The 26,956-nt window shown below is 41.8% G+C and overlaps 1 protein-coding gene across 1 annotated transcript; it reads left to right on the forward strand.

The window, feature by feature from the left end:
* The first annotated feature begins 4,137 nt into the window (after nt 1–4,137).
* Nucleotides 4,138–24,967, forward strand: LOC134443258 (up-regulator of cell proliferation-like). Its single transcript, XM_063193133.1, has 2 exons — nt 4,138–4,156; nt 20,182–24,967. The coding sequence occupies exons 1-2, from the start codon at nt 4,138–4,140 to the stop codon at nt 24,858–24,860; spliced, it is 4,698 nt and encodes a 1,565-aa protein (XP_063049203.1). The 3' UTR covers nt 24,861–24,967.
* Nucleotides 24,968–26,956: the final 1,989 nt, after the last annotated feature.

Consider the following 26,956-nt stretch of genomic DNA (forward strand, 5'->3'; position numbering starts at 1 on the left):
TATAAGTTCACCCCGAAGAACAGTAGCCTGTTCGGCCCTCCAAGAGAATGTCATTTCCCCTGATGTCCATGCGGTCAATATAAAAACAGGAAAGGTTGCACGCGCATAGTTACAACTGTACAGTAAAAGTGACAAGAATTAAGAACCTACGTGAAGGGCATGAAATGTCACAGCGGACAAAATAGCAGGGCTGTAGTCAAGTCCACCTTTGTAGAGTCCAAGACAAGTCCAAGACCAGTACTAGTCAAGTCCGAGTCCAAAGAGGTTCGAGTCCGAGACAAGACCGAGTCAAAGAAGATTAGAGTCCAAGTCAAGTTCGAGTCACATGTCGGTCAGTGTTTGACAATGAAAAGGGTGAATGTCAATAGTGTGAACCTTAGAAGATAACCTATATGGCATGGATGTGAAGACAAAACTTGTTTGTTATTGGATTTCAAGCTCCACTTTACAATCTATGATGGCCAGTGTTCTAAACAAAACTTAATGACAGACCCGGCGAGTCCAAAAGCCTAATTTGGCAAGACCATTGTCCGACTCCAAGACAAGTCCGACTCCAAACAATACTGAGTCCGAGACAAGTCCAAGTCCATAAAAAAACGGACTTGAGACCGGACTCGGGCCGAGTCCGGACTCGAGTACTACAGCCCTGCAAAATAGTAACAGGAAACCTCTTCGCCCCTACCTTAGGCAACTCCACGTAGCGTGTGCGTCTTCTTTAATCCATATTATGCTCCTTGCTACTCCATGCTGGAAATGTAATCCTTGGCTAGCAATGCAGTAACAAACTTCGTCATTTTATGTTCAACATTTAAGACAGCATCGAAGGCATGCTAAAACATGGCCTACACTAGGCCTACAACAAAAGACCACGCGTTCACTGACAACTGTTGATTTGGCGCTTATTAAGAAAGCAAGTTGACTCGGCATTCCTGCTCGGCTGACAGTGCGGGAGTGAGCGTCCATGTTGCCGCTGGTAACTGGCGCGTGCATACAGCCAATAATAATCCTCGCACGAGTAGCCTACCAACATTTTCATTTATGCATATTCAATTACTTATTTCTTAATAACAAAACTGCCGTTTGCATGAACTGAAACGTTTCCTCTGGTTGCTTACACTTTTCACAATGTCTGTTTGCTTCAAGCCCGAGTCCGACCCGAGTCCGACAGATATTCTTTTTTTTTGTCCGAGTCCGGCCCAGTTGTCGTGATGATGTGCTGTTTAAGTTATGCTAGTGCTCTGTCCTCTCCAGAACTGTGAGTACCCGCTGGCTACCAGATTAATGTAGGTAGCTACTTCGTTTCCCCCATTTATTGACTGACACTCCCTCCCCAATCGCTCAAATCAGTCAGAAATATGTACCCATTTGGTTTGTTTTCATAAACTTTTCTTGTATTGTAGCGCCAGCATATATCTTCCATTTCTCTTGACATGTCAGCTGTCACAAGGACGACCAGTGATGTCTTGTAATTCCGTGTTACGGCATCCCCCTTTTGCCTATCCAACAAATAGCTTGTTTTTTCACTCCACTGCTTCTGCAACTATGTTTTTTTTAAACGAAATGAGTTTTTGTAATATTTTGCTTCTGTAATGGCATGTCACGTCATTAATAAGACATCTGAATCAGAGCATGGCAACCCGACCGAAGCCCGACGGGCCGGGTCGGAACCCGACGGGTTTCAAATGCAATGCGTCAATCTGATTTTGGTCACGTTCTGTTACAGTCCAACGGAAAACTTTGTATGCATAAAATGAACGGCGATTTGGCGAGACGACTGCTGGTTAGATATTGCTGTCAACTAAGCATTTTGCAAAATCTGTGCATTGCACAATAGATTGCCTATCTCTACTGGACTGATTGCCTGGCTGCTCTGAGTGTAGGCTATGTTGCGTCACACTTTTAACAGGCTGTCCCAGGCGGATGTAGCCTGTAGGTGCCTATTGGCGCTTGACAGGTGAAGTGAGTAAAGAAAGGAAAAGGATATGAGTAGCCATCTGTGGACTTATATCATGGAAATTCCATGAACATTTATTGTGAAATTTGTTCTTTGTAAAAAGCCTCAGATTTTCCAACAAATTAAAATCTGCATTTTGAGAAAAGTTTCCAATGTGAAACAAAATTAAGTCTTCAAAAAACTTTTTTCCCCAAAACATGAGCCTGAAAATGGGGGGGTCGTCTTATACCGTATTAGCCCGAATATAAGACGATCCTGAATATAAGACGACCCCCCATTTTCAGGCTCATGTTTTGGGGGGAAAAGTTACTAAATTTTGTTTCACATTGGAAACTTCCTACAAAATGCAGTTTTTAATTTGATGGAAATCTGAGGCTTTTACATAGAACAAATTTCACAATACAGCCGTCTCCAAAAGAGTTGTTGCCTATCCATCTGTGTGGAATAACAGCTAATAACCTGACTTTCAATTAATCACTTGGCTTCAGAAGTATCGAACATAATGTGAAAATGAGCAGATAAGTCACTCAAAACACTTCAAATACGCAGATCGGGTGTCCACTCTCACCTCTCCAGAAAATCAACTTTGGCCTTAGGTATATGTTTAGGGTCATTGTAATCATGGAAAGCAACACAATGAAAATCAATGGAGTTCAATGAGAGATGGTGACATATTTGCTATTCGTAGAGCAATACATTTTTAACTTCATGATTTAATCAATGATAAAAAGCCCTCACACACCAGCAGCATGCATGCAGCTCCATATAAGAGCTGTATCCCTCCCATGTTTGACTTAAGGAGGGAGGGTGGTAGCTTTCATATGAGTGACTTCTGAAGCCAAGTTATTAATTCAAAGTCACGTTNTTAGCTGTTATTCCAAACAGATGGATAGGCGACAACTCTTTTGGAGACGGCTGTATAATTTTCATGAAATTTTCATGATGAAAGACCACAGATGGCTACTCATACCCTTTTCCTTTCTTTGCTCACTTGTCAAGCGCCAGTAGGCTGCAGCCGCCTGGTCCTGCCTGTTCTAGGTGCGGTCTCGACAAATCGCCGTTCATTTTTTTTCCATTGGACTGTAGAAACCGAACGTAACCAAAATCAGATTGACGCATTGCATTTGAAACCCATGCGCTGCCAGCACCACGTTGACAGAAGTCTGATTAGTATTCATTTCATACCAAGGGTAAAACTCTTAGTGATTTTATATGAACAAGGCAATCTCTTGCCCTAACCATTATTCTGTGTTGTTGCATCGTTGTGAGGCATATCGTCAAATAGCCACCGCTTGTCAAAAGGCGCCGCTCTCTCGCGCACACAGATGACCATTGATTGGCTGATGACAGCATCCAAAACTTAGCCTTCATTTCTTTAGTTTCAAGTGGTGTTGTCGGGTGACCAGAGAGAACAACCAAAGCTTTCCTGATGAGACTGTAAAACCGAACACAAATAAAAGCAGAGCAACGAGCCGCGATTGACTGTTGTGTTTTTCCCCTTGCACTGTCGGCCACATCCCGTTGACATTGACGGTGCCCGTCCATTTGTAAGTTTGACGCAAGCCGTACCAACGCATGCAATACATTTTCAATGAAATGCGGCAGATCGTCGTTACCGGACTCGCAAAGCATGTTGGGATTGGCACGTCAAAAAGTTGAGCCCTCCCGAAAGTTATGCAAATAGCCACGGCTGACGGACTGCGTTACCCAATGACTGTTGAGCACATGAAGATGTCCCATGATACCTGTGGTCATCAAGAAGGTGCATTTCCCTCCATAAAAGTAGATTTTTGACATCTATCGAACTTTTGGATGTACAAAATATAGACTACCAGCATCTATGATGCGTGTGTAGCCAAGTGGACCTTAGGGGATGACCCAAAGTAATAATTATCAAGTAGGAATACCTGCAATTACACGACTACGCCACTAGGGGAATTCCGCCCCTAGAAATATACCTGGATTTAAGGCAAACACAAGTTCTGACAGACTGGGACAGAGACGTGGATTTCTTGTGCAAAAATAACATTCTTTTTCTTTATTGATACAAAACACATTCAACATCCAGACCGCCAATATAAAATAAAAGACAGATCAAAGTGGAGGCCTAGGCCTACTAGACAGGCCTAAACAAGTGATTCAATCAGTTTGGCTACCCATGCTAAGCAAGTGATTCTATCAGTATGGCTACCCACTACACAGGTGAGAATTCACGTTCACACAACTAGGCTACTAATAATTCACACTAGGGCTCTCTACTACTGGGGCCTGCCCTGCGAGCATGAACTAGTTGGCAACAGAAACAAAATACAGAGAGTAGGCGGTCGGATAAAACAAAAACAAAACAACAACAGAATGCTAAAATCACTATGGGCAAAACAGCGGCGAACAGTGCCTATGACCCTCGATGGTACCCTCTGAGGAGCCAAGCATTTACACAGATGGTTAGCAGTTGTCCACCATTATTGTCACAATTATTGCACATACAAAAGAATGTCACGCATACCTCAACATCAGTGGATATTGCGCACAATAGACTCCGTGTGCCACGGGGATCACCTGGCTACCCTGGCAATCAACAATAAAAACAATAGTGAATATACGTACACAGGTTTAGATGGGCAGATGAGACATACAGGCACATAGAATGTCACACACAAACACTGTTTACACACACATACCTCAAACATTCACAGAGGGGGCATTAGTCTCGGTAGGCTGGAACCAGTCAAACCTCAGCCTATCCAGCAACACTCACAGCACAGAACACAAACAAATCCGGAAGAGTTCCAGCGAGTCTACCCATCCTGGCTGTTTTTATAAAACTGATGCCTTACCGCAGAAATACACCAGCGGCGATCTGAGCGAGTCGCGCAACGGAAGTAATTGACTTTGTATTGAGTCGAGAGACAAAAGCGATTCTGGAGACTAGAGCGATTTGCGCGACGAGCGCGACAATTTGAAGTTGAAATCTTTTCAACTTTCTATGATGCGGTTCGGCGACAAGCCGCGACAGCCAATGACTGTATAGAGTTCCTCCTACCTGTGCAATGTAGCCTATGGGAACGCGTTCATGTGAGCTATTGCGAGTTGGTCTTGGTGCTGTCGGCAGAGGAGCCATCCCCTGCTCCCTATTCCTCATTGAAAATCACTGTTCGCCGTTATTAATCTCTTCACCGTTCGTTCGTTATGAAATTAAGTTCCCTGTGACAGCATTGTGAACTTCAACGATCTACGATGGTGGCTGCGAGGGTGTAGCCTAGCTGCCTGTTGTTGATAGCTAGCCAAGTATGCCAATACGTTCCTCGTGTGGGCAATAGTTGTTAGTAGTTGATGTCGAGAGTCCCCTTTCCAGATTCCTTTTGTTGATTCCATATTGTTGAGAATGTTTGTGCATCCCCCTGTGGCACGCCACATAGGTGCAGGCGCACCCGTGTGCCATATTAGCCAGTGCTCAAGTCACCCCCCGTACCTTGTGGCAGGTCGTGAAATAGCAATGAACGAACAAACAAGCACAGAATGAACAAACAAACACACAGACTCAGGCGAGCACATAGGCTACATGTAACCTCCTAGGAGAAGGTAAATTTGAGTATTACATGTGTGTGTGTATATGTATAATTTTAGTCTGTTTTTGACAAGAAATATTGGCCCACAACTTTGCTCCAGATTTTGCTTTTTGGCCCTCAATTTTGCCTTTTTGCCCTCAATTTGAGTCAGTTTGAGTTTTGACACTCCTGATCTACATGGTCACTTCATTGTCTTGTCTTGGCACCTCAGACTGGTTCACTGCTAGGCCCCGTATCACTGCGCTCAGCTATATTTGATAATATTAATTATACATTATTATTCCATCTGTACATTTAGGCCGAAATCCATTTCAATTTGTACCCTTACGCCTTCCCCTTGCCCCTCGTCCTTTCAAACTGAGCAGTGAGGCAAAGGGCTTGAAAGCAACCCCTATGAATTGAGACACCCCTCCAACAATCACGGAATGACACCCATAGCATTAAAAAAAAGCCTCTCTACGTATGAGTAAACCAGCGATATTATTTGCAATTACTCACGCAACAATTTTAAAAAAGGACAGGAATTGCGCAACCCTCGCGAAACCTTCATGATTTCCATGCATTGTGCTGCCGTTTTTTTTCATGTTACATGGAGAAAATGACCATTACAAACTGGGACCATGTTAAAGTGATGGTTCGGAGTAGATTCACCCTAATGCCATTTGAACCGTGAATCCATCCAGTAGGGGTTATTTGCGTAGCTTTGGCAGGACAGAATCTATTCGGCTTGTGTTGATAATAATAAAGTCCTGGACTATTTCCAAACTTCCAAATGCTTCGTTTTGTGAGTAGAAACCATATTTGTACTACTGTAGAAGTTTGGTGTCATGACGTGATTTTTTGTGGGGTTAGTTTGGAGATACTGTGAATGCCCAATAACGCTTGTGCCAAGCTATTCAGGAATAATGATACAATAACTCGGTAACTCTGCTAATGTTGGACCAAGCCAGAAAACACTTTGGCTGGACTACTGGATGGATGTCACGGTTCAAATGGCATTAGGGTGAATCTACTCCGAACCATCACTTTAAACTTAGTGCAATGGAATAATTATTACCACTGTAAAACCACAAATTATGGTGAAAATACTTATATTGATGTGCTGTTGTGGATGCCACCAATTTTTAAAGGTATTCGCAAATTCGGGGAAATCTGTCATAGCCTCAGTTTGGAGGGCTAGTAGCCCACGGGCCAGGTGAGATGTCGGTACCACTCAGAGGGGCAAAGGTTGCTTATATTTTTTGAAAAGACACATGTCTGAAGTTAACATTTTTGTATGATAACCCTTCTGGAAGTACAGCCAAGTTAGGGTTATCAGCCGTTAAAGTAACACCCCCCATCAAAAATTAAGGTTTTTAAGATGGGTGCCTGTCTTTCTACTGGCCCTTGTTTAAGACATATAGGGACGGTTAATTTTGTTATGTGTGGTATCGTTGCGAAGGGGAGACTCTGAGCTTTCATCCGACACCTTTCGAGAACATTTTGGTTAAGTATAGCCCTCCCTGCAGCTCTTCAAAGATTTACTCAGACACATTTTTTTCCATTTTCGCCGATATCATCTCTTGTCTTTTCATACTGTGGCATCAGGGAGCATCAGAGAGACCTATTTTAAACTCTAAAATACTGTCTTGAGTATCAGGAATCTGAAAATGTATCCTTTCACTATGTTATCCCATTTTTAGGGGGTAATTTTCAGTCTTGTATCAGGCATGCCACTTTTTTGTTGCTGTTTTTTGTGTGCTAATGTCTCGTATAGTCAAGAGGCAAGGCCTTTTTGAGACATTCTGCAGTTGGTTATCATAGCTTGTTATATATCATCAGGGAAGCCGACAGGAAGGGGGGGACAAAGGGATGTCTTGTCCCGGGCCCAGGGAGAGACGGGGCCCAGAATTGGATCCTCATTACATTGTATGTATTGAATTTGGGGTCCTTTCAGATGTCTTTGTCCCGGGCCCAGCCAAGGCTGTCAGCGGCCCTGTATATCATATGAAAGCTTGGATTGTATAGTATACAGATATGACCATGTATTTGGTGTACCTATTTGCATAGTAACCTATTTGCATAGCAACGGTTGCCAATTTGTTATGATGACTGAAACTTAATTATATGTCCAAAATACCTCAAGACATTTGAACCTTGAAGATGAATTTGAGTGGTAACCATAATATATCTGACTCCACTCCACTTTTCTTTTTTACACCGCATTGTACATGACCCCACACTACTCTATCAGTTCCATGTAGTAGTAAACGTAAAAGGCCATTCTGCAATTGGTTATCATAGCTCATTAGACACCATATTAAAGCTTGGAGTTAACAGTGTATGGGATATTATGATATATTTGCTGTACCTATTTGCCTAGCAACGCAGGTAAAGCATTTTCCTTACTAACCACTAACCAGCATCAATGATACAGTTTCTCAGCGATTCCATTGTGTTATGATACGTGAATCCTGACTACTTGTCCTAATATCAGTGTTGTGATGCAATACATCAGGAGGTTTATTGTGAATAATTTCACATTATCACTTTAACAATTTCACTGTATTACCTTATCAAATTGACCTGAAAGAACACACAGGAAACAGAGGTAGCATTTAAAATCTGCGAGCAGATTTTATTGTTTAACGGCCGGAGGAGTTTCAGCAAATCCCAAAGTGTATACAGAAGACAAACCTATTTAAAACAGTCCCAGCCCCCCCAGTCCATGACATGATCTTTCCTATCATGAATATGTAAAAATATATTTGAGAGTCAACTATGGTTTTGTCTCTTCTCTGTTGCGTACTGGCCCCACTGGCGTCGGTCTGTGATGGATAGTTTCCACCAGCCTAAACATCCAAGGTTATAGTTCAGCTAAGTGGTCTGGGAGAGACTGGGAGGGGAGAGATGTCTCTGATACGTCACATAAATCAGTGAGAAAAGGAGAGAGAGAAAGACAGAGAATAACAAGAATCACATTGTATATTTTCAATAATACAAGTATAAATTCAGAGAATTTCTTAACATATCCCTCCTCTTGAAAATATAATCATTGTCACTAAAAAATCACCGTGGCTTTTATGCATGGTGTGTAGAATGAAAATATTCAAATATAAAGGTCAGAGTTATTCAGTTATTCAGAACCATTACACTGCGTTAGTCTGCTCCATATTAGTTAGGCTCAAATTTATTAACAGTTCCAAATTGTCTCAGTTCTTAAACAAGGCTGTACCCATGCTTGTCCAGGAAACGTCTTTCTCAAAATCAGCAGTTTTCTTTTTTTCATCCATTGGAATCATTCTGATGGCACACGTGCATCTGCGTAGACAACGCAGAGTGTCACTTTGAATTAGACACTATAAAGATCTGTCATTCAGACAGGAGCACAAATATCTCGTCAAAGGTATGCCAATAACTTGTCCAAACAGTAGACTCCTTTAATAACCAGGGTTACTGCTGAGAGAGAGAGCAGTGTCTATTTCCTGCCAATCACCTAGGTCAAAATAAATATTTAAGTTCTGGACCAGCAGCTTTCACATGAGCATAGGGAGCAACTAAGGCATTCCTTAAAGATTTTAAATTGGTATAGCGTAGTCAAAACGTCTATGGTGTCATTCTAATCACGTAAAATTAGGAAAAAATCATACCTATGTTTCGAATATACACAATGTTAAAACAAAATCATTATTTCTTGTTCTCTCAATGAAGTCTTAAACACACATAAGCCATGTATGACAGGTACAGGTACACGTAATATTCACTTCGCCATCCGTGTCTATCAATCATCTTGGGATTTGTATCCACTCTCAAAGTCCATGTCCATAGAAAATGTCCAACTTGTAAGGAAAAACACAGTCTCACACTTGCATTCTCCATTGGCTGTGGAGAAGTCAAAACCTCTAACGCTGAGGGGAGCTCCTTGCTCACCCCACCAGTACTGAGACGGACGGTATGTAAACATTCAGTCCCTTTTGATGCAACCGGGCGGCTCTCTCTCCAGTCTTAACGTGCAACCAAGGAAGCTGACAAGGGGGGACAAAGGGAACAGTTGCCCCGGGCCCTGGGAGAAGGGGGGGCAGAATTGGGTCCTCACTACATTGCATGTATTGGGTGAGGGGATCCTTTCAGATGACTTTGTCCGTGGCCCAGCCAAATCTGTCAGCGGCCCTGCGTGCAACTCGGAACTTTTTCTGCTGAAAATGAAGAAGAGCGAAAAGTATTCTACTCTAAACATTTATCATTCTCAATGTGTTTCTAAATATGGTTAGTGAAATCAACATTGTTGTAAGTAAATGTGTTAGGTTAGGTTAGGGGTGAAGTTTCAGAACAAGATCTCATTTAACATGCATTTGTTTGATGCACTATTCATTAATTTGAGGAGTAGCACATTTCAAAAACAGTCATTATTCCATGTGCTTTAAAGAATTACCAAACAAAATAAAACATGATGCATAAAACATCTGTAAATATCCTAAAATGTCTCTCCTGTTTGAGGCATGTGTCATCCACATGACTCAATAACACTGAAGTCATACCTAAACAGGCTTTGAGCACAGTAAACGAGGAGGATAATTGTTAACACAAATCAAACCAATTCGGAGAGAAAATGAAAACAAAATACAGCATAACCCAGAAAGTTATAAACCAAATAGAATTTAAAAAAAGTAAAACACAAACACTTCCAAACACCCTGCACCCTCCATCACAGAGGCAGGCTTCATCAAACAAGGCATAGATTACGAAGAAAATCAAGTACAGGAAAAGGCAAACACAATCAGCAATTTGCCGCACAGAAAGAAGCTCTCAGTAGTCAACTTATCCACACACAGACAGTATCAAGGAGAAGTGTGCAGCTGGAACAGAGTAGAGAGCCGTAAAATAAAAACAAATAAAAACCCATGCCACCAGTTTTGACAAAACAAAACCCAAAACAGCCCAAAGCATTGTTTCATAACCTATACTTGAAATAAATTAGACAGCACTATTACATGAGGACAACATTTATCAATAGTACAACAAAATGATGAAAAACAACTTTACTACATCCAGTAAAGCCCTGAAAATACTCCATGCATAGCAGAGTGGACCTGACGTCAATTATTCAAGAAATTAATTATCAACTTTGGACTGCAATTGCATAACTACACCACTGGGAGAACCTCCCCAGAGGTAATAACCAGTACACCAAGGCACAACAGGCTCGGATAGATATGCACAGAGACGTTCCCTTTTGTTGACATAAAAAGTATTTTATGTACTGACACAAAACATAAAACAAATCACAAAATACTCTGAACTGGCCGTGCTGCCGAAATAAAAAGGAAGGGGGGAAATCCAGAGTGTCTGCCCTAAATATTGCAAAGCATCAGGTCTCAGGGCAGGTTAACTGTGTGGACCGATAAAGGTACTCAAGATTAAATGCGCACAGACACACACACCACGGCAAGTAGGCGATTCAATCAGAGGGAGTACATACTACAAGCAAATCCGGTCAACACCAGTCACTACACACCGGCGAGTTAATTCCAACGGTTGCACTACACACACAACTATGGGCTACTGATGCTACCCAGGAGCCTGCCCTAAGCGGATGAAATAACGAGTCAGGAGTGCGTAAACACTCCGGACAGCCATCTAAATAGACGGGAAGGGAGGAGGCGGCCAGCACGACACAAACCAAAGAAAACAAACAAACAGAAAAGAATATAAAAAAATACGGTTGGGCAAAACAGCGATGGGCCAACTGCCCATGGTGAATTTAAATGCTCAGACCCTCGACAATACTCTCCTCACAACGTGACAGGGCGAGAGGAGTTAGAACAGTTCGGATAACAGGGTCTGTCCAACCTAAACACCGACAAAAGGGACGTGGCCAGGGTGCTTGTCCGCGCGTAACCGGACCTCAGCACAGACCACAAAGGCAGAGGTTAAACCCCCGTAGACACTCGAACACCGGGAGAGCTCTAAAAACCTACTATTGCTGGTGTTTTTTTTTTGTTTTTTAGATGCGTCCAGCATCTCTATAACAGGGTCTGTCTGTCCGTCCGTCCGTCCGTCTGAAACGCTTTCATTACATTTCCGTCCGTCTGAAACGCTTTCATTCAATTGTTGTCAGTCTGAAACGCTTTCTTTAAATTGTTCCTTCCTGTGGCCACAAGGCGGCAGACTACGGAGCGAATGCGTGCAAGCATAGCCTTTCTATACTAAACCGGATGCTAACGTTGGCGAAAAGTAGCCTAGCCACAGGCTAACTGACAAACGTGAGGCCAACAACTCAGCCGATCGTGATGTACGCCACAAATAGACCAATCGACCTCATATTTAGACACTACAATGTTGATTTCTGCCTTCGATTTTCATCAGTTAAGAAATCTAGCGTCGGATTAACACATTATTAAGGTAGTAAAGCGAGTTGCCGCCATGTTTGTTTTCCAGAATCACCCGGGTAGAGACAGAGAGCTCACGTGCAGCATTCTGGGTAATTGAGTTTCACAATGCACAAAATGCGTGTTTTTAAAAATAATGCTGCAGTGAGTTTAAAAAATCAAACCAACTGCCATTTGGAAGGGCAATGGTGCTTTTCGTTGCGCTCAGAGAGAGTACAGGAGAGAACGCGTCTTTCGTAATTGCTTTGCCGTCGTGTGCATTTGATAAACTCTGGCACGGAAGTTCACTGCTTTGTGCCTTGACGGTGAAGCTGGTATTGAAAAAAGTCCATAATTCACCTAAAGGGTCAACCCATAAGCGCATGATTCACCCAAACGGTTTTATTTATTTATTATTTGTCGATGTTTAGATTCTTTCCCACATGCACATAATGCTGAAATGGCGTGATACTAAAGGTTGTTAGGCCTAATAAATGTCTGGTAATTTGTAATGTAGCCTACTTCATCCAGCAGTTCCCAAACTTTTCCCCCTGTGTACCCCCTTTTACATTTCAATGTGGCTCGCGCACCCCCTAAGTGAATGTCGCACAGCCGCACATTTTGGGCAATCCTCATTCCAATAGACCTGACATTTTTTCTGCCATCATTACAATGGAACTTGTAGCATGACAAGTCTTGGAGTTATACATTACACTTCAGATGGATCCTTCCAGCATACAATTTACCAAACAATTAAAAACTATGTAATGTTTATGAATTCTGTATAAAAGCACACACATCAGCCATTGTTTTATTCAGCTTGCGCACCCCCTTGTAGTAGGCCGCGCACCCCCAGGGGTGCACGCACCCCAGTTTGGGAAACCCTCATCTAGGCTATGTGAAATTTCAAATCATATATGGTTCTTTTCCAAATCCAAGAATGATGATAAGCTTATTATACCCTAAACTGCAAAAAATAAAGCCATGTCTCGCCATTTTGCTGCCTTGCTGCCTGCCACAATATTTGGAGTGTCCATGATGACCAATAAACAAAAAGTACATCCTCGGGGGGCGTTGACAGGCTAGGAGGAGGCCAGGGGGGCGTTTGGGGGGGAAAATGGCATAGTTGGAACTGGCATAGAGGGACGCATCTGTTGTCCGCCTGTCGGCCTTGTTTTTAAACCATGGCCTAGTCGCCACTAACTAATTAGCCACTCAGTGGCCAAGCGTCTCATTACGTCTTTTCACTACGGCAAGACTGGGGGACACATTGTCTGGTTGAACTGCACGGTTCAACCCGTTACACACAGATGGACAGAATCGGCACAGGGAAAACAACAAGCATGCAACATAAAATTACTACAGCCACAGACATAGTTGGCTAGTAGTTAGGTCTGCATTAAACACTTCGCAACAGAACCAAACATATTGGCATGCAGTTCTCACTGTCCGTCGTTCATGAGGTCATGGTAGATGTAGGGGCTTAGCCCAACTCCCGTCAGTGAGGACAGCGCACTTAAAACAGGGAGAGAAAAACAAAGTACGGGAACACGCCATCAAAACACAACACACAATACATCAAACTGGCAACACAAACCACCTTGCTGTCCACATCGTTACAACTAATAAGATAGGATGAGATTTGTCCTCACATAAACCTGTGGCACATAACCACTTTTAAAGCAATAAAATTAAGTCAGAACTGCGTCTCATAATATTTTGAAACAAGTAGGCTTATATAAAATGTAAGGTTAAATCTCACCCAACTTGTACATTTAGACATAACCAACCATAAACCATCCTTAAAGCAAAATAAAACCCAGACAGAGTCAAACAAAACTGACAAATAAAATAAAATAAAAAATAAAATATCACAAAGAAAGAGTACCTCAGCGTCCTGCCAAGGTTCAAATGTCACCATATGTCACCGGCTTAGGCAACACAAGTGGCTAAAAATAATTTAGAAAAAAAAACTTTCATCAATTTTGACAAAACAAAACAGAAAGATGTCCAACTATTACTGTACGACCTGCAGTTCTAAATTAAACACAAAGAAGTAAAATAGCACTGCATTTCGGGGAAGCATCCTCTGTCTCAACTATGACAAAATTTTGAAAAGTTAAAGTCTAATTGCAGAAGTTTAAAATTGCCCTAAACAGAATTTGGTCAGTATCCAACTATTACTTTACACATTTAGCTAACAGCCAACTGCGGGGAAGTACTGCTCATTCTCTGATATGCAATAAATTAAACCTTCCGTATGATGAGTTATATTGTCTAGAAAGCCATATGTTCAGAAGCAGAAAAACACCTTGATTCAACAATGAATACTCAGGCCGTCACAAAGTGTGGCGAGAGAGAGAGAGAGAGAGGCCGAGACAAGCTTAGTCCGGTCTCTCCACAAAAGTCAGTGCGTTATGCAAGCATAACAAAACAAGGACAGAATTCGGACAGGCTACCCAGGTTCAAAACCCAGGTTCACCAAATACAGGTCATTTCCCATGCAACATGGAAAAATTCCCGGAGTCAAAGCTCTATATACAGGTCATTTCCAATGCAACATCGAAAAATTCCCGGAGTCAAAGCTCTATAAACAGGTCATTTCCAATGCAACATCGAAAAATTCCCGGAGTCAAAGCTCTATATACCGGTATGCTTGCCTGAAAAGGACTCACGTATATTACAGCCTACAGGGCTTACAGCGTCAAGCCTAGGTCTTGATGCCTAACCAGCCTCTAGCTAGGACTTAAGTAGTTCAAACTACTTACGCACGTCTGCGGAATGCCGTCAAGCCCCGGTCCTGGGGGAAAGACCAGAGTTCAACATCCAAGATCCACGGCTCTAACGTGGTGCGCACACTCTTCAGCATCAACAATGACCTGTCACCCCAGGAACGAGCTATCCTGGCAAAAATTTAGAAATAAAAAATCCAAATCCATACTACCTCTATCCTGTGGGTCCCAGTTGGTTCTTTACTCAGTCAGTCGTCGCTGAATATGAAGGCGTAGTGAGGCAAAACCACCTAATTCAGGTTCCCGGGTGAAAACTTGGGCTCCAGCGCGTCCCTACGTCTCCATATATCAGGGAGGACAATTATTTGAGGTTGGCTATCGAAGGACCAAAACATGTGAATAATTTCACATTATCACTTTAACAATTTCACTGTATTACCTTATCAAATTGACCTGAAAGAACACACAGGAAACAGAGGTAGCATTTAAAATCTGCGAGCAGATTTTATTGTTTAACGGCCGGAGGAGTTTCAGCAAATCCCCTAGTGTATACAGAAAACAAACTTATTTAAAACAGTCCCAGTCCCCCCAGTCCATGACGTTTCCACCAGCCTAAACATCCAAGGTCATAATTCAGCTAAGTGGTCTGGGAGAGACTGGGAGAGATGTCTCTGAGACGTCACATAAATCAATGAGCAAAGGAGAGAGAGAGAGAATAACAGAATAACAAGAATCACATTGTATATTTTCAATAATACATGTATAAATGCAGAGAATTTATTAACAGTTATATACAACATCTGCAACATATGTGATAATGGCCCATTTGATATTAGTCTTCCAACCAAAATCATAGCAAATGTGTGAGAAATACAATAGGCCTTTAAACATATCGTGTCAACTTTTGTAGACATATTGTGTCATGTTAAATATGACTTAAAAATGTTTGGTTACTACATGTCAGATCTACATGTATCTTAATTTTACATGTGCTTAGCAGCAGAGATGGGAAAAGAGTTGAAGTTGTACTCAAGTGAGCGTAGGCCTATCTTTCTTAAATCTTACTCGAGGGGTAAGTAAAAATGATGTACTCATCCAAAATCTGCTCAAGTAAAGGTAAAGTAGTTCAAAAAAGTACTGAACTTAAAATGTAATTTGATGAAAAATAGTTCTTTGTTACTTTCAATTAGATGTCCTCTAGAGGCCTAGGCCACTTTTTTTGGTCTTTTATGGCTCATTTTGTGACAGGAAAGGATTGGCGAGAGAGAGAGAGAGGCGGCAGCCTGGTGCCCTATCTAGCAACGGTCCATGCCCAGTCCTTTTGAGATGCTCTTCATTTAGTGGTTTTGTTTAGTCAATAATGACACATCTGGTGTTCCCAGACAGGCCCTCTTGCAGGAAAACCAGCAGGTCTATCATCTACAAACCTAAAGGCCAACTTCGGTCTTGGGTAGTGGTTTGAACAGGCAGCAGGGCTTTGTTGCATCTGGTATTGGAGACCTAGACTGTATCAGAGGTGTCATGATTTATAGCAAAATGTAAAAACTCTCTGTGATATAACACTTGAAGATCATGAAGAAGTTGAACATATTGCAAAGGAAGAGTGAGGGACAATACCATCAGAAAAGTGTAACTTTTTGTAATTGATGAATGCAAAACATGTTTGGAAGCTGTCATTGTCATTGTGCACCCAAATACAACTGGTGAGGACTGTATACTGACCATTCAGAAGACAAAAATATAATTTCAGCAGGGGATGTTTTCTTGGCACACGTTGGGCCCCTTTGTACCAATCAAGCATCATTACAATGCCCCAGTCTACTTGAACATTGTTGCAGGCAGTTAAATGGCTTCTTATGGCAAAAGGGGTAGGCTACAGCCCAGTACCCAGCCAAGTACCAGCCCAGCAAGGTGTACCTAAGTAGCAGGTAAGTGTACATCTTCTTTGTGTATGCATTTTTTCTTTCTAAAGTGGTATGCAGTATACAGTATACAGTATACAGTATACAGTATAACGTTTTATGCATAAGTCAGTATACTAGGGGTGGTACGGTTCACAAAAGACACGATTCGGTCCATGTCACGGTTTCAAGGTCACGGTTTTCGGTTTTGTACGGTTCTGTTTTTTTTTTAATAAATAAAATTTATTATGCACTGAAAATGTATAATATAAAAATTAGAATGAAAATGTAAGCTTATCATGTTAAATTTGACTTCATTTAACCTGTAAGTTACTGAAAGAGGAAAGATATCAATGATTTTAACATGCTTCCATTTATTTCACAAAAAAGGAGAACTAAGTCCTAACTTTTAAGTTGACAAATATTCAAATATTACATACTATAACACATTTGACGTGTAAAAATAAAACAGCTACACTCCTGTAGGCAATGGGACCATTAGGTCAGTGCAGTATGACTATTTTGGTGAATGACACATTGAGAACGAATTGGACTTTTATTTTGATACCGCTTTCTGCGAGTTTTGCGCTTAGGATGAATCAGCTGCTTCCTATCATGAAACTGCCGGCCGTGAGAAGCATAGAAGTAAAATCAGAAGTCAAATTCAATTTTAAGTGAACAAGTGAGAGGGTTAAGTTATGTTAAAATGTAAAAGTTAAGGTAACAAATAATTTAAAAAGATCGTTTTTTTAGAAGTGTATACAATACACAAGAATGTTTAAAAAAAACTCCTGTGAAGCTGAGACTGTTAAAACAGTCAAATTTTATTTTGGTTATAGTGTTAAAAATCAATGTTAACTAGGCAACAGCACAAAGTTCCCTTCATTCCATCAGAGTTTAACTGGCTACATATCAGGAATACAGTTGATTCCAGTTAAGGACAGCGCAGTGAATCTGGTGGACTTATGTAGACCTCCTTGGGTGGATATGTTCAATTATCTCGCATTTTGCCGTCTGGAATACCCATTCAATGTCACGTGGATATCGCCTACACTAGGCTACTGTAACGTAAGTCATAGTCTACTTTGTTCTGCTAATCTGTCATTTTTTGTAAATTCATGTTCATTTAATTTAAATTGGTCAGAATAAAGGCTGGGGGCAGTCGCTTGCGTTAACGTGGAGAGAGAGGGGGGAAAGGGAGACGCTGCTGACCGACCTGCAGTTGCGCAGGCTACTGTAGCCTAGTCAGCTGGTGCATGCTGTTACATTATGCCTTTCAGTTGGCTGATAAAAATCAGTCTTTCCACACTCAATATCCTACGTAGTCTTTGTGTTGTATGCTTGTAAAAGTAGTAGGATTTTAATTGCGTTTTTTTTTTTTTGAAACCGTGGGCACCGTGCGGTTGCGCACTACCCCGTTCCGTGACATGCAAACCGTACGGTTTCGTACCATACCTACAGTATACAGGTGGGATTTCAACCTGCAACCCTCTGATCTGATGTCCATCTCCTGAACCACTACGCCACAACTGCCCCATGTGCTGTTACAGTATGTGTAACATGGCTGTTATGTAACAGCGTGAATGCCACAGTTGGTCCTACTCTCTACATTTACAGTGTATGTGCAGGGAGTACTACTCAGTGTGATATGAGGTTCTGTGCTATTGTGACATTAGCACATGTACAGTAGCAGCACAATAACAAATCCATAACATCTACAGTGACTACCAGGTTCATAGAGTTCAATGCTCAGCATGGTCTCCTATTGTAATGCACTGTACTCTACTGAACTATACACTACCGTACCATACAGTACTCTACTCTACTTCACTCTACTCCATTGTTCAGTACTGCTGCTTGGGTCTAGGGATGGGTCTCAGTGTATGCCTGGAAAGTGAGCTGCAGTTGCTCAGTTGGTACACCAACACATGTGAATACAGTACATGTATGCATGTTGCTTCATCGGTGGCATGGTGTAGTAGTTGCAGCAGTATGAAGTTCAGAACTCGTGCTATCTTTGCAAAGCTCTGATGACATTGTACCCCACTCTTCCTTTGCAAACCTTTTCATGATCTTCACCTCAAATCAAGTGTTCTTGTGGAGGGTTTTTAAAGGTTGCTGTAAATCATGATACATGTGGTACGACCAAGGCCTCCAGGAGGAGAGAAGTGACGCAAACTCTCGAGTTAAATAAACAAGTAAAATCTTGTTTATTTAACTCGAGAGTGTGCAGCACTTCTCTCCTCCTGCAAGTGTGCAACTGCACTCAGGACCCGCCAGGTTAGTGGGGGGATTAATTAACCAGTGCTCTCCACCATCCTCTTCCATGACTGAGGCACCCCAATTATGGTACCGTCCCGCTGCACTGCTCCCTTTCGGATGCCCTTTGGGGGCTGCCCCCTTGCACGGGTGAGGCATGAATGCAATTTTGTTGTGTGTCGTGTGCACAGTGTGTAGTGTGTTGTGGAGTGCTGTGTCACAATGTGAATGGGTGTAGGAGTTAACTAGTTGGGCTTTCACTTCACTTTCACATGCCTACTAAAAAGGGTTAAGGGAAAGGGTTAAGTTAAGGGTTAAGGGATGAGTTTATGTTGTGTTTTTCACACAATTGCTATGATTTCAGTTGCAAGACTAATATCAAAGGGGACATTATCACATATATTTCTGGTATATAACCTCTGGGCGCATAACAACATTGATTTTAGGACAAATAGTCAGGATTCAGACACCATATAACACAATGAAATCACTGAGAAACTATATCATTGATACTGGTTATGGAAAATGATTTGCCTAGTTAACATTGCTCTGCAAACAGGTACACCAAATATGATAATATCTGAATATACTACCCACTCCAAGTTTTAATATGGTATACAACAAGCTATGACAACCAACTGCAAAATGCACCTAGGTATTGCTTCCTGAACTTTATGAGAAAATGGCAAAACTGTGTTTTGAAAAAAATACCATGCCTCATACAAGACTGAAAATCACCCCCTAAACATGGGATAACATAGTGAAAGGATACATTTTCAGATTCCTGATACTCAAGACAATATTTTAGAGTTTAAAATAGGTCTTTCTGATCCCTGATGCCACAGTATGAAAAGACAAGAGATGATATCGGCGAAAATGGAAAAAAATGTGTCTGAGTAAATCTTTGAAGCGCTGCAGGGAGGGCTATACTTAACCAGAATGTTCTCAAAAGGTGTTGGTTGAAAGCTCAGAGTCTCCCCTTCGCAACGATACCACACATACCAAAATGAACCATCCCTATATGTCTTAAACAAGGGCCAGTAGAAAGACAGACACCCATCTTAAAAACCTTTATTTTTGATGGGGGGGGTGTTACTTTAACGGCTGATAACCCTTCTGGAAGTCCAGCCAAGTTAGGGTTATCATACAAAAATGTTAACTTCAGACATGTATCTTTTCAAAAAATATAAGCAACCTTTGCCCCTCTGAGTGGTACCGACATCTCACCTGGCCCGTGGACTATAGGAAGCTCTTCCCCGTACATCTACCCCTCTGTCTTAACATGAATTGGGATGCCACTAAACCCGCAAAATGGAGGGGAAGGGGAGACGTGTAGGGCTAAGGGGTGAAATGGGATTCACTCTTTTTACTCCTGCAGGACTCATCCTACCTGATGTCCTGTCTACTATGTCTCCACAGGAATCACCCTCTTTGAGCTGCTGTCTACTCTGGGCCTGAGGGATCTGCAGGGAGGGAAGCTCACTCTCAGCTCAGTCCTGGAGATAACGAGCAACACACTGTCTGATACACCAACACAAGGTCTACAGCAACTACCATGGACTTTCTTAAGAAAGCTTGTCATGTCTAATTTAAATGCAAGGAATATACAATGTGCACAAGACCAACCAAATTACAATTCTGGTTTTACTCATGATGATAATTATTATTGTCGTATGAATCCTCTAGATTTGATCACTGCCCTTTTCCACTGTGCAGATCCTTTCCTCCAGCAGGAAATTATCTCCAAAATGTCGTTGTGCCAGTTTGCTGTTCCTTTGCTGCTGCCAAACTGTGACACACAGCGAAGTACTATGATGCTGTGGGCCATGAGAGATCTAGTTAAAAACTACAAACCTCATTCCTCATTAGGTGAAGGGGCGTTAGTAGAGGGCAGGATTGTAGAGATGGAAATCCCCATGGTGTCTTTTGTTAGGGTGGGAAAGAGCAGTTTGTCTAAATCTGACATTCTGAATAAATTGCTTAGCAATACTTCTCAGCACAATGAAGCATTTATCCATCATGACATGCCATGTGGTGATGTGCCCAGGAGAATCTCAGATGGGCTGGTTGAAATCAGCTGGAATCTGCCCTGTGGGAACAAAAACATTGACACATTCACACAGCCAGTAGCCATGGCCAACCTGAGAGGAGACAGTAGGTCGTTTGAAGCTCAAGTGTCCTTCCTGTGTCAGACCTCAGCTGCTGTTTTCATCTTCACTGATGACTTGCAGGCTGACCTCAGTTCTTTCACCAACACACAGAGAAAAGTGGAACTGTTTCTGGTTACCAACTCTCAGAATAAGAATTATAATGAGGAGAAACTCAAGGATACTTGCGGAAAACACAAATTTCAAGACAACCCGGTTCTAATTAGAAAAAAGCAAAATCAGCATGAATTTGTAAACATGTTGCGTTGCTATGTAAACCGCATTGTTCAAAATGATTTGCCGAAAACCAACATGTTTCATTTGGCGACTGTAGCTCGACAGATTGGAATTGCAGTAGATGAGGACTCAAGTGAATGTCAGGGTGGCGGAGAGTATGCTGAAAGAATTAGTGAAATGGTGAAGGATGTTGTAGCCTTTAAGGAGAAGCAGTTGCCTTTGCATGGAGCCTTTTGGAAGGAAATCAGTCAGTTGGAGAAGGAGAGATACAGAATGAGAAATCCAAATAAAAATAAAGACATAGAACATTACAGGAATTTCCTGATTAAGCAAGAACAAAAAGTGAGACTACAACAGCAAGAGACTAAAACATCAGATGCCATGAACAAATTTATTGCTGGAATCTCACTATCAGAAACAAAGCGTCTCTACTTCCTCAAGTGGCTGAAAATTCAGCTAGACACCTTGACCAGACATAACCTATCCAAACTGAAACAGCAGTACAAAGACTGTTGCATAAATCTTCCAGAAAACAAGGAGCAGATAAATAGCTTAGATGAGCAAATCTCCAACTGCTCGTTGGGTCCTGAGCATTTCTTCCGAGAGCTAGGTCAGATTTATGAGTGTGCTTGCTCCCTTCCACAACATCACCCAGCCAGACAACAAGTCCAGCACCTGCCTCGTCTGTGTGCTCAGATGCTGCTGGATGGGTTTCCAATGGAGCTGGTGGATGGAGATGCTTCAAACATCCCAATGAAGTGGATATCAGCAGTCCTGACTGACCTGAATCAACTGGTGGACACCAAGAGCAGGATCCTGGTGTTGACTGTGCTGGGGGTGCAGAGCACTGGGAAGTCCACCCTTCTCAACACCATGTTTGGGCTACAGTTTGCTGTCAGCAGTGGACGATGCACCAGAGGAGCCTTCATGCTGCTGATGAAGGTCTCTGAGGAACTCAGACCTGAGCTCAATTGTGACTTCATCATGGTCATTGACACTGAGGGTCTAAAATCACCTGAGCTGGCTGCACTGGACACAAGCTACGAACATGACAACGAACTAGCAACCCTGGTGATAGGGCTCAGTGACATCACCATTATCAATGTTGCCATGGAGAACAATACAGAGATGAAAGATATTCTCCAGATTGCAGTCCATGCCTTTCTGAGAATGAAGGAGGTTGGGAAGAAGCCCAGATGTCTGTTTGTGCATCAGAACGTGTCAGACATGTCTGCTCATGACAACAACATGAGAGATCGGAATAAACTGGTGGAGCAGCTCAATGAGATGACTCTAGCAGCAGCTAAGATGGAGAAGAAAGAAAGCAACACAAAGTTCACTGATGTGATGAAATATGATCCTGACAAAGACAGCTACTACATCCCTGGACTCTGGCATGGAACTCCCCCAATGGCCCCAGTGAATACTGGCTACAGTGAAGCTGTGTATGAACTCAAGAAGAATTTGATCAGTCTCTTTGAGTCAAATGATTTGAAAAGCAATGATGCAACAGCGTTTCTGAAGTGGACTGAGAGTTTGTGGAATGCAGTGAAATTTGAGAACTTCATCTTCAACTTTAGAAACAGTTTGGCGGCTGATGCATACTTGGACTTGTGCACTCACTATAGCAGCTGGGAGTGGACATTCCAATCAGAGATGAACAGCTGGCTCGAAGCAAAGACAACAGTGATATCCAATTTTGGAATAACAGGAAGGAATGTCCAAATCAGTGAAATACACACTACATTACAAGATATGTTGCATGAGGCTTCAGATGAACTGAATAAAGAAGAGCAAAATATCCTGCAGAATATTGAGAAATACTTTGAGAAAAAAGACAACAAGGTTTCTTTGGTACATAAATATAAACAGGAATTCATAAATAGTGCCAAGGCTTTCACACGAGAGACAAAAATGTCTATAAGACAGTCTTTGGAGCAAGCCGTTGAAATAAGAAAGGAAATGGATAAGGTGAACACCATCAAGAGCAAGCAAACAGAGACAATTGAGGCAAAAGTCTTGGAGCTGATTAGAATTTGTAAGAGTAGAAAGACAGATATATCTGAGAAAGATCTCAACAAGGAATTTGACGACATGTGGGGAGAGATCATGTCTAATTTGCCAGTTGTCCAGTTACAACAGATTGATGTGTATAAGAATGCATTCCATCTACTGAGGGACAACTTAAGTGCAAAAAGTGGATATGTCGCTAAAATGCTCAGTGAGGTCGATTTGAAGACTCGCGGACAGGAAGATTTCACTGTTAAAGCTGGATTTTTGAACAGGTTAAAAGGAAGACTAGTACCATTTATATGGCGCTCCAAAAAAACACATATTGAGAAAAAGGACAAAATCTGTGATCACATCAAGATGAAGTGTTGCACTCGTGTTGAAGAGCATGTTAAGTCAATGAAGAGAAATAACACAGCCTACAATGACACATACATCAAAGAGATTATCAAATTAATTGATGACAAAGTACAAGATCAACGGATTTCTGATGAGTGTGAAGCTAATCTAAAGTCTGATGTCATTAGTTTTGCAGCAAGGCGCTTCCAGGAAGCACACAATGAATTCAATGCTCGCAATGACCCACATGAGCATCTGAAAAGGTGCAAAAACACATTTCTTCACTGTTTTTTAGCAATGTTTAATGAAAAAGACCAGTGTTTGAAGAAGGCCCAGGAATTCACTGAAACGTGTATAAAGCCAGCAATTAATGACTACGTATCTAGACACCTCAGTCAGGCAATAGCGAATGAAATGAAGACAGGAGATGAGGGAGTGATCTACAACACACGGACTAACTTCCAGTTTGCTGTCTTAAAACAGCTGCTTGAGGAACATTCATTTGAGAAGTACAAACAATACACAATATCATATGAGCCATTTGTGAAGGACTGGATAATGCAACAGATCATCAAGAGATTGTCTGCAGGTGACCAGCTGGCTACACTCGAGAAAAAGCTCCTCTCAGACATTGTGCTGAAAATCAACAATGCCATCAAAGACACCAGCTCTACAGGGAATAAGGCCATCAAAGGGTTAATTCGGAAGTTCTGCTCTGCCCTTCAGGATCAGCTGGTCATCCCAAGAGACGCCTTAGACAACTTTATGATTCTTATCAGTGTTGACACGGACCAGTTTGCCTCCAACCTCAAAGAGTTCATAAATGATATGGAAGAGTCTTTAGCACAGGACTACGATGGGAGAACAGGTAGTTCCCACATCACTGAGAGAATTGAGCAGCTGCCCTCTAAACCCGATGATCTGCTCTTCTCCAGTGTGTGTGGATGTGGACACCAGTGTCCTTTCTGCAACACGCCCTGTGAAGCAGGCGGGCAGGGCCACCCCAATCACTTCTCCAGCATGCACAGGCCTAAAGGTCTTGGAACATACAGATATGGGGATCACGGAAAGCTGCTAACAGACATATGCACAACTGCAGTGATCAGTGATGTACAATTCAGGAGTCCAGAAACTAACATGGAAAGACATCCCTATAAGGAGTACAGAGAGATCTACCCAGACTGGGACATAGCGGGAGATGCCACTATAGAGGCCTCAGATTACTGGAAATATGAGATGATGAAGTTCAATAACGAACTGGCTGAAGCTCATGATGCGAAACCTGCAGACATCCCAGATGAGTGGAAGAGGCTCACACAACAGGATGCACTGACAGGTCTGAAGAGATCATTTAACATGAAATAGTGCAGGAATATAAATAGTTTGTAATCATTGCCAGTGATAATAAAGGCAGTCGTCCGCAAACTTGACGATCAAATTGGAGGGAGAGGAGGCAGAGCAGTGATGTGTGAACAGGGCTTCACACACAGTCCTGGGGCGCGCCGGTGTTTATGGACAGAGCAGAGGAGATGTTGTTGCCCACTCTGACCCTCTGTGTACGGTTAGTGAGAGTCCACAGTCCAGTTGCACAGGGTGGTGTTGAGACCCAATTGGTGGAGTTTAATGTTGCATTCACCAGCTCGGGACCTCTCGAGACAGCTGACGACACTGCTCACATGACAATCTAGTTCTGGAGTTTGGCCATGAACGCCACTGATGCCGGAACAATCGTGATTCATGCGTGTTTTGTTTTGGTTCTCTTTTCTTTTTTTCACCTCACCTTGAGCCTTCACACCCACGACATACAGGTCCTTCTCAAATAATTAGCATATTGGGTTAAAGTTCATTTTTCCCCATAATGTAATAATAAAAAAATAAACGTTCATATATTTTGCATTCATTGCACACCAACTGAAATATTTCAAGTCTTGTTTTGTTTTAATGTTGATGATTTTGGCATACAGCTCATGAAAACCCAAAATTCCCATCTCAAAAAATTAGCATATCATGAAAAGGTTGTCTAAACAAGCTATTAACCTAATCATCTGAATTAACCAATTAACTCTAACACTGGTAAAAGCTTCCTGAGGCTTTAAAAAGTCTCAGCCTTGTTCATTACTCAAAACCGCAGTCATGGGTTAGACTGCTGACCTGACTGTGTTTAACATTGAAATCAATGGCAGTGGCATTGCATGAGGGTTATGAAAGCCCAGATATCATTGATGCTTAGCTGTCAGCTGTTTTTTGTTCTTTGATCTGGTGACCCACACTTCCCTCTTCATTATACTCCATAGATTTCCATACCAAGTTTTTCCATTTCTAAGAAAAATCAATTCTAACTTGCCAGACAGAACATTCCATTGACTTTCAATGGGGTTTCATGTCTGGCAAATTAGAATTGTTTTTTCTTAAAAATAGAAAAACTTGGTATGGAAATCTATGGAGTATAATGAAGAGGGAAGTGTGGGTCACCAGATCAAAGAACAAAAAACAGCTGACAGCTAAGCATCAATGATATCTGGGCTTTCATAACCCTCATGCAATGCCACTGCCATTGACTTCAATGTTAAACACAGTCAGGTCAGCAGTCTAACCCATGACTGCGGTTTTGAGTAATGAACAAGGCTGAGACTTTTTAAAGCCTCAGGAAGCTTTTACCAGTGTTAGAGTTAATTGGTTAATTCAGATGATTAGGTTAATAGCTTGTTTAGATAACCCTTTCATGATATGCTAATTTTTTGAGATGGAAATTTTGGGTTTTCATGAGTTGTATGCCAAAATCATCAATATTAAAACAAAACAAGACCTGAAATATTTCAGTTGGTGTGCAATGAATGTAAAACATATGACAGTTTATTTTTTATCATTACATTATGGGGAAAAAAATGAACTTTAACACAATATGCTAATTATTTGAGAAGGACCTGTATCATTTTAGCTTAAGTAGACTAAATCAAACAGTCAGATACCAGCGGTACTGACCTATGTACATCTGCAATTGAATGACATCAACTGGTGTTGTTGATAGTGATTACAAGATGATATTTTAGCATTTATGATACTGTTTACATGCTAGTTCCATGCATGGGCGCCATGTTGATGATGCGTGTGTCGTCATACAAAACATAAGCTCGGGAACTCGTTGTTCTATACTTCCGCCTGAGATCAACCTCGATAATGGTCGATCTGACATTGCGTCACCAAATCTTCACGCCCACTTTCCCGAGGTTTTAGGTCGGCTTTCTTGGGATTCTCGACTTTTTGAACGAGGTACTAGTCCTTCTACATTAAAGTTGGGGTTGCAGGTATGACATCACGTTGGGGGATTCTAAGGTTCTACATAGACTTCATAGAGCCTGGGGAGCCCCCAACGTGATGTCATAATAGTACATTTTCTTAAGATGGTTAACCTGCAACCACACCTTTAACCAGTCAGTTTATACTTGATAACTCACTTCTAC

The sequence above is a fragment of the Engraulis encrasicolus genome, unplaced genomic scaffold (genome assembly GCF_034702125.1).
Source record: "Engraulis encrasicolus isolate BLACKSEA-1 unplaced genomic scaffold, IST_EnEncr_1.0 scaffold_29_np1212, whole genome shotgun sequence".
NCBI classification, from domain to species: Eukaryota; Metazoa; Chordata; class Actinopteri; order Clupeiformes; family Engraulidae; genus Engraulis; species Engraulis encrasicolus.